Below are 17,418 nucleotides of genomic sequence, written 5' to 3'. Positions count from 1 at the left end.
CCATTTTACTCAACCTTTCATAAGACAACCCTCTCATCCCAGGAATTAATCTAGTGAACCTTCGTTGCACCGCCTTCTAAGGCAAGTATATCCTTCCTTAGATAAGGAGACCAAAACTGTACACAGTACACCAGATGAGGGCTCACTAAAGCCCTGTATAATTGTAGTAAGACTTCATTACTCATAGAAGTTACAACATGGAAACAGGCCCTTCGGCCCAACATGTCCATGTCGCCCAGTTTATTCCACTAAGCTAGTCCCAATTTCCTGCACTTGGCCCATATCCCTCTATACCCATCTTACCCATGTAACTGTCCAAATGCTTTTTAAAAGACAAAATTGTACCCGCCTCTACTACTGCCTCTGGCAGCTCGTTCCAGACACTCACCACCTTTTTAAGTGAAAAAGATTGCCCCTCTGGACCCTTTTGTATCTCTCCCCTCTCACCTTAAATCTATGTCCCCTCGTTATAGACTCCCCTACCTTTGGGAAAAGATTTTGACTATCTACCTTATCTATGCCCCTCATTATTTTATAGACTTCTATAAGATCACCCCTTAACCTCCTACTCTCCAGGGAAAAAAGTGCCAGTCTGTCTAACCTCTCCCTATAAGTCAAACCATCAAGTCCCGGTAGCATCCTAGTAAATCTTTTCTGCACTCTTTCTAATTTAATAATATCCTTTCTATAATAGGGTGACCAGAACTGTACACAGTACGCCAAGTGTGGCCTCACCAATGCCCTGTACAACTTCAACAAGACATCCCAACTCCTGTATTCAATATTCTGACCAATGAAACCAAGCATGCCGAATGCCTTCTTCACCACCCTATCCACCTGTGACTCCACTTTCAAGGAGCTATGAACCTGTACTCCTAGATCTCTTTGTTCTATAACTCTCCCCAACGCCCTACCATTAACGGAGTAGGTCCTGGCCTGATTCGATCTACCAAAATGCATCACCTCACATTTATCTAAATTAAACTCCATCTGCCATTCATCGGCCCACTGGCCCAATTGATCAAGATCCCGTTGCAATCCCAGATAACCTTCTTCACTGTCCACAATGCCACCAATCTTGGTGTCATCTGCAAACTTACTAACCATGCCTCCTAAATTCTCATCCAAATCATTAATATAAATAACAAATAACAGCGGACCCAGCACCGATCCCTGAGGCACACCGCTGGACACAGGCATCCAGTTTGAAAAACAACCCTCTACAACCACCCTCTGTCTTCTGTCGTCAAGCCAATTTTGTATCCAATTGGCTACCTCACCTTGGATCCCATGAGATTTAACCTTATGTAACAACCTACCATGCGGTACCTTGTCAAAGGCTTTGCTGAAGTCCATGTAGACCACGTCTACTGCACAGCCCTCATCTATCTTCTTGGTTACCCCTTCAAAAAACTCAATCAAATTCGTGAGACATGATTTTCCTCTCACAAAACCATGCTGACTGTTCCTAATTAGTCCCTGCCTCTCCAAATGTCTGTAGATCCTGTCCCTCAGAATACCCTCTAACAACTTACCCACTACAGATGTCAGGCTCACCGGTCTGTAGTTCCCAGGCTTTTCCCTGCCGCCCTTCTTAAACAAAGGCACAACATTTGCTACCCTCCAATCTTCAGGCACCTCACCTGTAGCGGTGGATGATTCAAATATCTCTGCTAGGGGACCCGCAATTTCCTCCCTAACCTCCCATAACGTCCTGGGATACATTTCATCAGGTCCCGGAGATTTATCTACCTTGATGCATGTTAAGACTTCCAGCACCTCCCTCTCTGTAATATGTACACTCCTCAAGACATCACTATTTATTTCCCCAAGTTCCCTAACATCCATGCCTTTCTCAACTGTAAATACCGATGTGAAATATTCATTCAGGATCTCACCCATCTCTTGTGGTTCCGCACATAGATGACCTTGTTGATCCTTAAGAGGCCCTACTCTCTCCCTAGTTACTCTTATACTCCAACCCCCTTGCAACATGCCATTTGCTTTCCTAATTGCTTGCTGTACCTGCATGCTATCTTTTTGTGCTTCTTGTACGAGGACGCCCAAATCCCTCTGAACACCAACATTTATTAGTTTCGCACCATTTAAAAAATATTCTGTTTTTTTATTCTCCCGACCAAAGTGAATAACCTCACATTTCCCCACATTATACTCCACCTGCCACCTTCTTGCCCAATCACTTAACCTGTCCATATCCCTTTGCAGACTCTTTGTGTCCTCCTCACAGCTTACTTGCCCATCTAGTTTTGTATCATCAGCAAACTTGGATACATTACACTCGGTCCCTTCATCTAAATCATTAATATAGATTGTAAATAGCTGAGGCCCAAGCACCAATCCTTGCAGCACCCCACTGTTTACAGCCTGCCAACCTGAAAATGACCCATTTATCCCTACTCTCTGTTTTCTGTCCATTAACCAATCCTCTATCCATGCTAATATTTTACCCCCAACCCCATAAGCCCTTATCTTGTGTAACAACCTTTTATGTGGCACATTATCGAATGCCTTTTGAAAATCCAAATATAATACATCCACTGGTTCCTCTTTATCTACCCTGCTAGTTACATCCTCAAAAAACTCTAATAAATTGTCAAACACGATTTCCCTTTCATAAAACCATGTTGACTCTGCCTAATCACATTATGATTTTCTAAGTGCTCTGTTACCACGTCCTTAATAATGGATTCAAGCATTTTACTTTGATTAGGACCACACAATGGTGTAGATTTTAACTATTGGGAGGCCAACTGGCAGAGCGTGTCAGCTCACCACCTAATCCTACTGGCTGGGCCTCATTATCCTGCCGCCAGTGAGCTGTGGGCATCAAACGGGCATACCACTGCAACTCGCCAGCTCTGTGCCTGCCCAATATAGGACAGTCCTGAGGCCAACACAGCTGACTGGAAGGTATGTCTGGGGGAGGATAGGATTGAGGAGGGAGAGGGAGGAAGGCTCGGGGAGGCAGGGGCCCACGCTATTCTCACTCCGACTCCTCCTGACCCCAAAAAATTATTTTAAACTTAACTTTTTGGTGCCTCATCTGCTGTACCTCCCAGTTGACTGTCACAATTGCAATAGGGGGTTCTGTGTATGTTATAGGGACTTGATTTGCATATTACCAGGGCCTTCCGACTGAAACAGGCGATCGCTCCGGCCGCCCTGCGGAAGACTCCTTTGAGGATGTAAGCGGGGCGGTAAGACATTTCTGAGTCGTTCCAGCCCCATTTATGCTGGGCGACTCAAGTTTAAATCAATCCTATTACCTGATCTGAGAGCACTTAATGCTTTCAAAAATGGAAATGTTTCATTTTCCAGCACTAACATTCCTTTCTAATGAGCTCAAGATTCACTAAAAAAGGCAACAAGGGCTACAGTATGGCAATTTTTAAAAATATATTTATTTTTGTGATAGTTCTTTGTGGTCCTTGTGGATACCTGGACTTCAAGGGTTAAGTTACGAGGAGAGATTACACAAATTGGAGTTGTATTCTCTAGAGTTTAGAAGGTTAGGGGATGATCTGATTGAAGTTTATAAGATATTAAGGGGAACGGATAGGGTGGATAGAGAGAAACTATTTCCGCTGGTTGAGGATTCTAGGAGTAGGGGGCACAGTCTAAAAATTAGAGCCAGACCTTTCAGGAGAGAGATTAGAAAACATTTCTACACACAAAGGGTGGTAGAAGTTTGGAACTCTCTTCCACAAACGGCAATTGATACTAACTCAATTGCTAAATTTAAATCTGAGATAGATAGCTTTTTGGCAACCAAAGGTATTAAGGGATATGGGCCAAAGGCAGGTATATGGAGTTAGATTACAGATCAGCCATGATCTTGTCAAATGGCGGAGCAGGCACGAGGGGCTGAATGGCCTTCTCCTGTTCCTATATTCCTACGTTCCTATGTTCCTATGTCCTCTTTAAAATGAGAGTTATTATTGGTGTTAAAGAACTCGGCATACAGATTCGACATGAAAAGCTCCTAATTAAGGTACAGAGCAATAATCTCATTACTGAGCCTCAACAGTGTGTTTTAACCCCAGGAGCTCCCTTTATCACATCTCAGTGACACATTGAGCTCGATTTTACAATGGTGGCGGGTTGGCAGCGGGGGAGTGAAGGTGCGCGTTGCAAACCCATACAAACAAAACTTACGTCAGGAGCTGCAACGCGGGGGTGGGGGTCGATAAAGAGAAAGACAGAGCCAGATGTCATCCGGAGCTGGAACGGAAGACCTGGGGGGGGGAGAATGGGAGATCCGGTGCTGGACTGGAAGACCGGAGGGGGGGGGGGAGAGGGGAAAATCGGGGGGAGAGGGGAAGTTCAGAGGGGAGAGGGGAAGACCGGGGGCGGGGGGGGTGGAGGGGAGTGGGGATGATCGGGGGGGGGAAGAGGGAAATATCTTGGGAAGATCGTGGGGAAGATCGGAAAGACATCGGTGGAAGATCGAGAGGGTGTAGAGGGGGACATCAGGGGCTGAAGAGGGGGACATTGGAGCAGGGAGCAAAGGTAGGTTCATTTAGTGTTTTCACTTTGGTCCATGGTTTTTTATTTAATTTATTTAGTTACTTGTTCCCTGATCAGGCCAGACGTGAATCAGAAGCGGTGGGCAAGCCGCCCATGTGAGTTAAAAATCGTTCTAACTAAATCTGTCACGGGTAAAGTGCCTTAAATACCTCACTGAGGTTCATTTGGCCCTTTAACTGTCATGCGGGACTTCCGTTTTCGGGTCGCCCATGCATACGCAGGTGGGTCCCTGGGAAACTCGGAAGTCAGCGGGTTGGAGCCCGCTTCCAAACCAGAACGGGATTTCCGTGATTTTCGGAGCCCCCTCACCCACAACGCACCCGCAATTGCCTCCTAAAAGCACCCCCATTGAATTTTCACTTGGTTCATCCTTGTGACCTCTCTGAGTAATATAGTGATAATTGTTCTGAATTGTCAGCGGTAATGTGCTTGCACTCATTAGGAATTAGGTTGAGACTGACTCAAACTGATTTCATGTCAGGACCTTATAGATGGCAAAAAGGGAAAAATAATTTCAACCGATTTATGAATTTGAACCCAGGTCCTAAGATCAAAGACTAGTCTTAATCTTGTTGAAATAATCTTGAGCTTTTATTGTGTAATATGTAGAAGAAAGAAAGAATTTATGAAGTGCCTTTCATGACCTCAGAGCAACCCAACAGCTTCACAGCCAATTAAGTAATTTTGAAGGGTAGTCACTATTGTAATGTTGGGAAATATAAGCAGTTTGATCAATGATTTGATACAGAGACAGAATGACAGATGCTAAATTGTTTGCATTTCTTCCAGACTGTAGGGTGTGACTATGAAATAGAATCCAATGCAGTTGAAGATCAATGTGGAGTGTGCCATGGGAATGGCTCTTCCTGTCAGACAGTAAAGAGGACGTTTGAAGAGAGTGAAGGGTTAGGTAAGAACTTTATCAACAATCTTATTTCTTTGTTTGTAAGCAGATAACATTGATGACAATGTTGACAAGTTCCCGAGCACCCCGTGTCCTGACAACCTCTCCCCCTTTTTTTTTATTTGTTCATGGGATGTGGGCGTCGCTGGCAAGGCCAGCATTTATTGCCCATCCCTAGTTGCCCTTGAGAAAGTGGTGGTGAGCCGCCTTCTTGAAATGCTGCAGTCCGTGTGGTGACGGTTCTCCCACAGTGCTGTTAGATAGGGAGTTCCAGGATTTTGACCCAGCGACGATGAAGGAATGGCGATATATTTCCAAGTCAGGATGGTGTGTGACTTGGAGGGGAACGTGCAGTTGGTGTTGTTCCCATGTGCCTGCTGCCCTTGTTCTTCTAGGTGGTAGAGGTCGCAGGTTTGGGAGGTGCTGTCGAAGAAGCTTTGGCGAGTTGCTGCAGTGCATCTTGTGGATGGTACACACTGCAGCCACGGCATCCCGGTGGTGAAGGGAGTGAATATTTAGGGTGGAGGATGGGGTGCCAATCAAGCGGGCTGCTTTGACCTGGATGGTGTCGAGCTTCTTGAGTGTTGTTGGAGCTGCACTCATCCAGGCAAGTGGAGAGTATTCCATCACACTTCTTACTTGTACCTTGTAGATGGTGGAAAGACTTTGGGGAGTCAGGAGGTGACTCACATGCCTCAGAATACCCAGACTCTGACCTGTTCTTGTAACCTCAGTATTTATGTGGTTGGTCCAGTTAAGTTTCTGGTCAATGGTGACCCCCAGGATGTTGATGGTGGGGAATTCGGCAATGGTAATGCCGTTGAACGTCAAGGGGAGGTGGTTAGACTATCTCTTGTTGGAGATGGTCATTGCCTGGCACTTGTCTGGCGCGAATGTTACTTGCCACTTATCAGCCCAAGTCTGGATGTTGTCCAGGTCTTGCTGAATGTGGGCACAGATTGCTTCATTATTTGAGGGGTTGCGAATGGAACTGAACACTGTGCAGTCATCAGCGAACATCCTCATTGCTGACCTTATGCTGGAGGGAAGGTCATTGATGAATCAGCTGAAGATGGTTGGACCTAGGACACTACCCTGAGGAATTCCTGCAGCAATGTCCTGGGGCTGAGATGATTGGCCTCCAACAACCACTACCATCTTCCTTTGTGTTAGGTATGACTCCAGCCACTGGAGAGTTTTCCCCCGATTCCCATTGACTTCAATTTTACTAGGGCCCCTTGATGCCACACTCGGTCAAATGCTGCCTTGATGTCAAGGGCAGTCACTCTCACCTCACCTCTGGAATTCAGCTCTTTTGTCCATATTTGGACCAAGGCTGTAATGAATCTGGAGCCAAGTGGTCATGGCAGAACCCAAACTGAGCATCGGCGAGCAGGTTATTGGTAAGTAAGTGCCGCTTGATAGCACTGTCGACAACACCTTCCATCACATTGCTGATGATTGAGAGTAGGCTGATGGGGCGGTAATTGGCCGGTTTGGATTTGTTCTGCCTTTTGTGGACAGGGCATACCTGGGCAATTTTCCACATTGTCGGGTAGATGCCAGTGTTGTAGCTGTCCTGGAACAGTTTGGCTAGAGGCACGGCTAGTTCTGGAGCACAAGTCTTCAGCACTACAGCTGGGATGTTGTCGGGTCCCATAGCCTTTGCTGTATCCAGTGCACTCAGCCGTTTCTTGATATCATGTGGAGTGAATCGAATTGGCTGAAGACTGGTTTCTGTGATGCTGGGGATATCTGGAGGAGACCGAGATGGATCATCCACTCGGCACTTCTGGCTGAAGATGGTTGCAAATGCTTCAGCCTTGTCTTTTGCACTCACCTGCTGGACTCCGCCATCATTGAGGATGGGGATGTTTGCAGAGCCTCCTTCTGCTGTTAGTTGTTTAATTGTCACCCACCATTCACGACTGGATGTGGCAGGACTGCAGAGCTTTGATCTGATCCATTGGTTTTGGAATCACTTAGCTCTGTCTATAGCATGTTGCTTCCGCTGTTTAGCATGCATGTAGTCCTGTGTTGTAGCTTCACCAGGTTGGCAGCTCATTTTTAGGTTCGCCTGGTGCTGCTCCTAGCCTGCTCTTCTACACTCCTCATTGAACCAGGGTTGATCCACAGGCTTGTTGGTAATGTTAGAGTGAGGAAATGCCAGGCTATGAGGTTAGAGATTGTGCTGGAATACAATTCTGCTGCTGCTGATGGCCCACAGCGCCTCATGGATGCCCAGTTTTGAGCTGCTAGATCTGTTCTGAATCTATCCCATTTAGCACGGTGGTAGTGCCACACAACACGTTGGATGGTGTCCTCAGTGTGAAGACAGGACTTTGTTTCCACAAGGACTGTGCAGTGGTCATTCCTACTAATACTGTCATGGACAGATGCATCTGTGACAGGTAGATTGGTGAGGACGAGGTCAAGTAGGTTTTTCCCTCATGTTGGTTCGCTCACTACCTGTCGCAGGCCTAGTCTGGCAGTAATGTCCTTCAGGACTCGGCCAGCTCGGTCAGTAGTGGTGCTACCGAGCCACTCTTGGCGATGGACATTGAAGTCCCCCACCCAGAGTACATTCTGTGCCCTTGCTACCCTCAGTGCTTCCTCCAAGTGGTGCTCAACATGGAGGAGGACTGATTCATCAGCTGAGGGAGGACGGTAGGTGGTAATCAGCAGGAGGTTTCATAGAGTCATAGAGTTATACAGCACGGATAGAGGCCCTTCGGCCCATCGTGTCCGCGCCGGCCATCAGCCCTGTCTACTCTAATCCCATATTCCAGCATTTGGTCCGTAGCCTTGTATGCTATGGCATTTCAAGTGCTCATCCAAATGCTTCTTGAATGTTGTGAGGGTTCCTGCCTCCACAACCCTTTCAGACAGTGAGCTCCAGACTCCAACCACCCTCTGGGTGAAAAAGTTCTTTCTCAAATCCCCTCTAAACCTCCCGCCTTTTACCTTGAATCTATGTCCCCTTGTTATAGAACCCTCAACGAAGGGAAAGAGCTCCTTAGTATCCATCCTATCTGTGCCCCTCATAATTTTGTACACCTCAATCATGTCCCCCCTCAGCCTCCTCTGCTCCAAGGAAAACAAACCCAATCTTCCCAGTCTCTCTTCATAGCTGAAGCGCTCCAGCCCTGGTAACATCCTGGTGAATCTCCTCTGCACCCTCTCCAAAGCGATCACATCCTTCCTGTAGTGTGGCGACCAGAACTGCACACAGTACTCCAGCTGTGGCCTAACCAGTGTTTTATACAGCTCCATCATAACCTCCTTGCTCTTATATTCTATGCCTCGGCTAATAAAGGCAAGTATCCCATATCTTTACCACCTTATCTACCTGTTCCGCCGCCTTCAGGGATCTGTGAACTTGCACACCAAGATCCCTCTGACCCTCTGTCTTGCCTAGGGTCCTCCCATTCATTGTGTATTCCCTTGCCTTGTTAGTCCCTCCAAAGTGCATCACCTCGCACTTTTTCGGGTTAAATTCCATTTGCCACTGTTCCGCCCATCTGACCAACCCATCTATATCGTCCTGCAGACTGAGGCTATCCTCCTCGCTATTTACCACCCTACCAATCTTTGTATCATCAGCGAACTTACTGATCATACCTTTTACATTCATATCCAAGTCATTAATGTAGACCACAAACAGCAAGGGACCCAGCACCGATCCCTGTGGTACCCCACTGGCCACAGGCTTCCAGTCACAAAAACAACCTTCGACCATCACCCTCTGCCTTCTGCCACTAAGCCAGTTTTGTATCCAAAGTGCCAAGGCGCCCTGGATTCCATGGGCTCGTACCTTCTTGACCAGTCTCCTGTGGGGGACTTTATCGAAGGCCTTACTGAAATCCATGTATACCACATCCACTGCGTTACCCTCATCCACACGCCTAGTCACCCCCTCAAAAAATTCAATCAAATTAGTCAGACATGATCTTCCCTTGACAAAGCCATGTTGACTATCCCTGATTAATCCTTGCTTCTCCAAGTGGAGACTAATTTTGTCCTTCAGAATTTTTTCCAATAATTTTCCTACCACTGATGTTAGGCTCACTGGCCTGTAGTTCCCCGGTTTTTCCCTACTCCCCTTCTTGAATAATGGTATTACATTAGCGGTTCTCCAGTCCTCTGGCACATCCCCTGTGGCCAGAGAGGTTCTGAATATATGTGTCAGAGCCCCCGCAATCTCCTCCTTTGCCTCACACAGTAGCCTGGGATACATTTCGTCCGGGCCTGGGGATTTATCCATTTTTAGGCCTGCTAAAACCTCCAATACCTCCTCCCGCTCGATGTTAATATGTTCGAGTATATCACAGTCCCCCTGCCGTATTTCTATGTCTACATCGTCCTTCTCCATAGTGAAAACAGATGCAAAAAATTCATTTAGAACCCCTCCTACATCTGCCGGCTCCACACACAGATTGCCATTTTTGTCCCTAATGGGCCCTATTTTTTCCCTAGTCATCCTCTTACCCTTAATATACTTATAAAACATCTTAGGATTTTCCTTTATTTTGCTCGCCAGTGTTATTTCATGGCCCCTCCTTGATCTCCTAATTTCTTTTTTAAGTATCCCCCTGCACTTTTTGTACTCCTCTCGGGCTTCCTCCGTCTTTAGCCTTTTGTATCTGCCAAAAGCCCTCCTTTTTTTCCTAATCCATTCTCGTATATCCCCTGACATCCAAGGTTCCCTGGAGTTCTTGGAACCACCCTTGACCTTTATGGGAACATGTTGCCATTGTATGGTCTCAATCTCCCTTCTGAAAGACTCCCATTGCTCCGATGCGGATTTTCCTACAAGCAGCTGATCCCAGTCCATTTTGGCCAGATCCTGCCTTATCCTATTAAAATCGGCCTTCCCCCAATTTAGAACCTTTATTTCCAGCCCCTCCCTGTCCTTTTCCATGACCACCTTAAATCTCACCGAATTATGGTCACTGTCACCTACTAGCACTTCTTCCACTTGGCCGGCCACATTCCCTAGAATTAGGTCCAGTACCGCCCCCTCCCTTGTAGGACTTTCTACATGCTGGCTCAAAAAGCTCTCCTGGATGCACGTTAAGAATTTTGTACCCTCTAAGCCTTTTACACTCTGAGTATCCCAGTTAATATTGGGGAAGTTGAAATCCCCCACTATTATTACCCTATTATTTGCACAATTTTCTGAGATTTGCCTACATATCTGTTCCTCTATCTCCCCCTGACTGTTTGGGGGCCTATAGTACACTCCCATCAAAGTGCTTGCCCCCTTTTTGTTTTTAAGCTCCACCCATATGGCCTCATTAGAGGAACCTGCTAATATATCATCCCTCCTTATGGCAGTAATTGATTCTTTAATTAATATTGCGACCCTCCCTCCTCTTATACCTCCCCCTCTGTCTCGCCTGAAGATTCTGTACTCCGGAATATTGAGCTGCCAGTCTTGCCCCTCCCTCAACCATGTCTCTGTGACAGCAACAATATCATACTCCCATGTGTTTATCAACACCTTCAGTTCATCCACCTTATTCGCAAGACTCCTTGCATTAAAATAAATGCCATCCAGCCTTGCCCTCACATATTTGCCCTGTCTTCCAAGCTGACTTGTTTTTTTCTCTATATTTGGCTGCACATCACCCCCTATTGTAGCTCCACTCTGTATCCCATCCCCCTGCCAAGTTAGTTTAAACCCCCCCCAACAGTGCTAGCAAACCTCCCCGCAAGGATATTTGTCCCGCTCTGGTTCAGGTGCAACCCGTCCGACTTGTACAAGTCCCACCTTCCCCAGAACATAAGAACATAAGAACATAAGAAATTGGAGCAGGAGTAGGCCAATCGGCCCCTCGAACCTGCTCCGCCATTCAATAAGATCATGGCTGATCTGATCCCAACCACAAATCTAAAGAACACAAGAAGTAGGAGCAGGACCCGGCCACACAGCCCCTGGGCCCTCTCCGCCACCCACAGGGCATTGACCGATCCGAACTCAGCTTCATGTCCAATTTCCTGCCCGCTCCCCATAACCCCTAATTCCCTTTACTTCTAGAAAACTGTCTATTTCTGTTTTAAATTTATCTAATGATGTAGCTTCCACAGCTTCCTGGGGCAGCAAATTCCACAGACCTACCACCCTCTGAGTGAAGAAGTTTCTCCTCATCTCAGTTTTGAAAGAGCAGCCCCTTATTCTAAGATTATGCCCCCTAGTTCTAGTTTCACCCATCTTTGGGAACATCCTTACTGCATCCACCCGATCAAGCCCCTTCACAATCTTATATGTTTCAATAAGATCGCCTCTCATTCTTCTGAACTCCAATGAGTAGAGTCCCAATCTACTCAACCTCTCCTCATATGTCCGCCCCCTCATCCCCGGGATTAACCGAGTGAACCTTCTTTGTACTGCCTCGAGAGCAAGTATGTCTTTTCTTAAGTATGGAGACCAAAACTGTATGCAGTATTCCAGGTGCGGTCTCACCAATACCTTATATAACTGCAGCAATACCTCCCTGTTTTTATATTCTATCCCCCTAGCAATAAAAGCCAACATTCCGTTGGCTTTCTTGATCACCTGCTGCACCTGCATACCAACTTTTTGATTTTCTTGCACTAGGACCCCCAGATCCCTTTGTACTGCAGTACTTTCCAGTCTCTCGCCATTAAGAAAATATCTTGCTCTCTGATTTTTCCTGCCAAAGTGCATAACCTCACATTTTCCAATATTATATTGCATCTGCCAAATCTCCGCCCACTCACCCAGCCTGTCTATATCCCCCTGCAGGTTTTTTATGTCCTCCTCACTCTCTACTTTCCCTCCCATCTTTGTATCATCTGCAAATTTTGATATGTTGCACTCGGTCCCCTCCTCCAAATCGTTAATATAGATTGTAAAGAGTTGGGGACCCAGCACCGACCCCTGTGGAACACCACTGTTTACTGGTTGCCAGTCCGAAAATGAACCATTTAGCCCAACTCTCTGCTTCCTGTTCGATAACCAATCCTCCACCCATGCCAGAATGTTACCCCCAATCCCGTGATTTTTTATCTTAAGTAATAATCTTTTATGTGGCACCTTGTCGAATGCCTTCTGGAAGTCTAAATACACTATGTCCACTGGTTCCCCTTTATCCACCCTGTACGTTATATCCTCAAAGAACTCAAGCAAATTTGTCAGACATGACTTCCCCTTCATAAAGCCATGCTGACTTTGTCCTATTAAATTATGCTTATCTAAATGTTCCGTTACTGTCTCCTCAATAATAGACTCCAAAATTTTACCCACCACAGATGTTAAGCTAACTGGCCTATAATTTCCAGCCTTCTGCCTACTACCCTTTTTAAATAACGGTGTTGCATTAGCAGTTTTCCAATCTGCCGGGACCTCTCCTGAGTCCAGGGAATTTTGGAAAACTATCACCAAAGCATCCACAATCCCTACTGCCACTTCCCTCAAGACCCTAGGATGGAAGCCATCAGGTCCAGGGGATTTATCCGCTTTGAGTCCCATTATTTTACTGAGTACCATCTCCTGAGTGATTTTAATCGTATTTAGCTCCTCCCCCCGTAGAGTCCCCTGTTTGTCCAGCGTTGGGATATTCTTAGTGTCCTCTACTGTAAAGACTGAAACAAAATATTTGTTCAGCATTTTTGCCATCTCCATGTTTCCCACCATTAATTTCCCGGTCTCATCCTCTAAAGGACCTATGTTTGCCTTAGCCACCCTTTTTCTTTTTATATAACTATAGAAACTCTTGCTATCTGTTTTTATATTTTTTGCTAATTTATTTTCATAATCTAACTTCCCTTTCTTAATCAATCCTTTAGTTACTTTTTGCTGTCTTTTGAAGAATTCCCAATCTTCTATCCTCCCACTAAGTTTGGCTACCTTATATGTCCTTGTTTTTAGTCGGTTACTATCCTTGATTTCTTTACTTAGCCACGGATGGCTGTCATTTCTTTTATACCCTTTTTTCCTCAGTGGAATATATTTATTTTGAAAGTTGTAAAATAACTCCCTAAATGAACACCACTGCTCATGTACCGTCTTACCCTTTAATCTATTTTCCCAGTCCACTTTAATCAATTCCGCTCTCATACCATCATAGTCTCCTTTATTCAAGCTCAGTACGCTTGTTTGAGAATCAACCTTCTCACCCTCTAATTGGATATGGAATTCAACCATGTTGTGGTCGCTCGTTCCAAGGGGATCCTTAACGAGGACATTATTAATTAATCCTGACTCATTACACAGGACCAGGTCCAAGGTTGCCTGCCCCCTGGTCGGATCAGTTACATCCTGCTCAAGAAATCCATCCCTGATGCACTCAATGAACTCGTCCTCAAGGCTGCTCTGCCCAATTTGATTTGTCCAGTTAATATGATAATTAAAATCCCCCATAATTATAGCTGTTCCCTTATTACATGCCCCGACTATTTCCTGATTAATACTTCTTCCAGCAGAGTTGCAACTATTAGGAGGCCTATATACTACGCCCACTAATGTTTTTTTCCCCTTATTATTCCTTATCTCCACCCAAACTGTTTCATTATCTTGATGCTTTGTCCCAATATCATTTTTCTGTATTGCAGTGATTCCTTCCTTTATTAACATAGCCACCCCACCTCCCCTTCCTTCCTGCCTGTCCTTCCTGATTGTTAAATACCCTGGCATATTTAATTCCCAGTCGTTGTCACCCTGCAGCCATGTTTCTGTAATGGCCACAAGATCATACCCATACGTAGTTATTTGTGCCGTTAACTCGTCCATTTTGTTACGAATGCTACGTGCATTCAGATAAAGAACTTTCAAATCTGTTTTGTGACGCTTAGTTCCTGCTTTTTCCTTTTTTAACACTTTACCTATTACTCCATACCTTCTGTCCCTTCCTGTTACGCTTTCCTCTCTCTCCCTGCTCAGGTTCCCAACCCCCTGCCACTTTAGTTTAAACCCTCCCCAACAGCACTAGCAAACACTCCTCCTCGGACAGCGGTCCCGGCCCTGCCCAGGTGCAGACCGTCCGGTTTGTACTGGTCCCACCTCCCCCAGAACCGTTTCCAGTGTCCCAGGAATTTGAATCCCTCCCCCTTGCACCATTCCTCTAGCCACGTATTCATTTGAAATATCCTCCTATTTCTACTCTGACTAGCACGTGGCACTGGCAGCAATCCTGAGATTACTACCTTTGAGGTCCTATTTTTTAATTTACCTCCTAACTCCCTATATTCTGCTTTTAGGACCTCATCCCCTTTTTTACCTATATCGTTGGTGCCTATGTGCACCACGACAGCTGGCTGTTCGCCCTCCCCCTCCAAAATGTTCTGTAGCCGCTCCGAGACGTCCTTGATCCTTGCACCAGGGAGGCAACACACCATCCTGGAGTCTCGGTTGCGGCCGCAGAAACGCCTGTCTATTCCCCTTACAATTGAGTCCCCTATCACTATAGCTCTTTCACTCTTTTTCCTCCCAGCCTGTGCAGCAGAGCTACCCGTGGTGCCAGGAAGTTGGCTGCTGCTGCCTTCCCCTGATAAGTCATCCCCCCCAACAGCATCCAAAGTGGCATATCTGTTTGAGAGGGGGATGGCCACAGGGGACCCCTGCACTACCTGCCTGCACCTCTTACTCTTCTTGGTGGTCACCCATTCACTTCCTGCCTACATACCCTTTACCTGCGGTGTGACCAACTCGCTATACGTGCTATCCACGTGTTTCTCTGCATCGCGGATGCTCCACAGTGAGTCCACCCGCAGCTCCAGCTCCGAGATACGATCGGTCAGTAGCTGCAGGTGGACACACTTCCCGCTCACATGGTCGGCAGGGACAATGGTAGTGTCCATGACTTCCCACATCTTGCAGGAGGGGCATATCACGGGTGCGAGGTCTGCTGCCATGACTTGCCTTAGCTGAGTTACCCCTTTTAAATTACGTTGAAATTAGAAAATGTTAACTATACTAGGGACCTAGGTTCACTAAAAAAAAACACTATCTGCTATAAAACCTGCAGATCTTCCCTTTCTTATTACTTTACTTACAGTAAAATGGTAGAAATACTCACCTGAACCTACTCACCAATCAGCTGCCTCCCCTGTGCCGCGTCACTTTCTGACTGGTGACGTCACCCCGAACTGCCGCTGGTCTCAGAGTCTCGCTCTCAGAGTAAGCTCTGGTCTCGCTCTCTCCGCACTGTTTTTATCCCCGCTCTGGTCTCGCTCTCTCCCGCCACTCACCGACTGAACTCTCGCTCTCTCCGCGCTGTTTATATCCCCGCTCTGGTCTCACTCTCTCCGCGCTGTTTATATCCCCGCTCTGGTCTCACTCTCTCCGCGCTGTTTATATCCCCGCTCTGGTCTCGCTCTCTCCGCCTCTCACCGACTGAACTCTCGCTCTCTCCGCGCTGTTTTTATCCCCGCTCTGGCCTCGCTCTCTCCTGCCGCTCACCGACTGAACTCTCGCTCTCTCCGCGCTGTTTTTATCCCCGCTCTGGTCTCGCTCTCTCCCGCCGCTCACCGACTGAACTCTCGCTCTCTCCGCGCTGTTTATATCCCCGCTCTGGTCTCACTCTCTCCGCGCTGTTTTTATCCCCGCTCTGGCCTCGCTCTCTCCGCCGCTCACCGACTGGACTCTCGCTCTCTCCGCGCTGTTTTTATCCCCGCTCCGGTCTCCCTCTCTCCGCCGCTCACCGAAGCAGGCCCAGTGATCCAGGAAACTAAAACCCTCCCTCCTGCACCAACTCTTTTGCCACGCATTCATATGTTCTATCCTCCTATTTCTATACTCACTAGCCCGTGGCACTGGGAGTAATCCAGAGATTACAACCTTTGAGGACCTGCTCTTTAATCTGCTACCTAGCTCCCTAAATTCTTGATGCAGGACCTCATCTCCCTCCCTATGTCGTTGGTCCCAATGTGGACCACGACCTCTGCCTGCTCACCCTCCCCCTTGAGAATGCCCTGTAGCCGCTCAGTGACATCCATGACCCTGGCACCAGGGAGGCAACAAACCATCCTGGAGTCACGTTTACGGCCACAGAAACGCCTGTCTGTTCCCCTTACGATAGAATCCCCTACCACTATAGCTCTTCCACTCTTTTTCCTCCCAGCCTGTGCAGCAGAGCTACCCCTGGTGCCAGGAAGTTGGCTGCTGCTGCCTTCCCCTGATAAGTCATCCCCCTCAACAATATCCAAAGCGGTATATTTGTTTGAGAGGGGGACGGCCACAGGGGACCCCTGCACTGCCTGCCTGCTCTTCTTACTCTGCCTGGTGGTCACCCAATTACATCCTGCCTGTACAACCTTTACCTGCGGTGTGACCACCTCACTAAACGTGCTATCCACGACGTTCTCAGCATCGCGAATGCTCCTTAATGAATCCATCCGCAGCTCCAGTGCCGCAATGCGGTTTGTCAGTAGCTGCAGCTGGATACATTTCCCGCACACATGGTCGTCAGGGACACCGGAAGGGTCCCTGATTTCCCACATAGAGCAGGAAGAGCATAACACGGGGCTGGGCTGTCCTGACATGACTTACCCTTTAACTAATTAATTCAAATTAAATGAATCCCACCAATTTCACTTCAATTAAAAGGTATACTCAAGGGCCCTTGCTGAACAGCAGTCCCCCACTACACAACAGAGACCCGAGAATCCACAAACTCTAACCTTAGACAAATTCAGCAGGAAAATACTCACCAGCCAATCACTTACCTCTTCCTTGGTGACGTCCCACTTGGATTACTTTTTGTTTCTTATTTATCTCAGGTCCAGGAGTTAAGTCCCTGTGATGTCGCACAGTAGTTGTCTCTTGGTGCAGGTCTGCTGCTGCTTTTATTCCACAATCTCATTTCTTCTACTCTCAGGTCCACTACCGCTCTGCAGGAAAAGTTTGGAAAAGCAAGGCAAAGCAGCACCTCCTTCCCCCACTTCACCAAACTCCCACACTTACCGAACTCTCAGCACACTGTGTAATATCCGCACACCGTGCA

The 17,418-nt window shown here is 47.0% G+C and overlaps 1 protein-coding gene across 1 annotated transcript in view; it reads left to right on the top strand.

Annotated features, from left to right (window-relative positions):
• The window catches only part of LOC137323130 (A disintegrin and metalloproteinase with thrombospondin motifs 12-like), a 556,042-nt gene that overhangs the window by 383,824 nt on the left and 154,800 nt on the right, over window positions 1-17,418 (top strand). Inside the window, exon 16 of the mRNA XM_067986912.1 lies at window positions 5,338-5,458. Coding sequence (XP_067843013.1) covers window positions 5,338-5,458 — 121 coding nt within the window. The remainder of the gene's footprint in view (window positions 1-5,337; window positions 5,459-17,418) is intronic.

This window comes from Heptranchias perlo, chromosome 1 (genome assembly GCF_035084215.1).
Source record: "Heptranchias perlo isolate sHepPer1 chromosome 1, sHepPer1.hap1, whole genome shotgun sequence".
Lineage (NCBI taxonomy): Eukaryota > Metazoa > Chordata > Chondrichthyes > Hexanchiformes > Hexanchidae > Heptranchias > Heptranchias perlo.
This window is presented reverse-complemented; position numbering and strand designations above follow the sequence as displayed.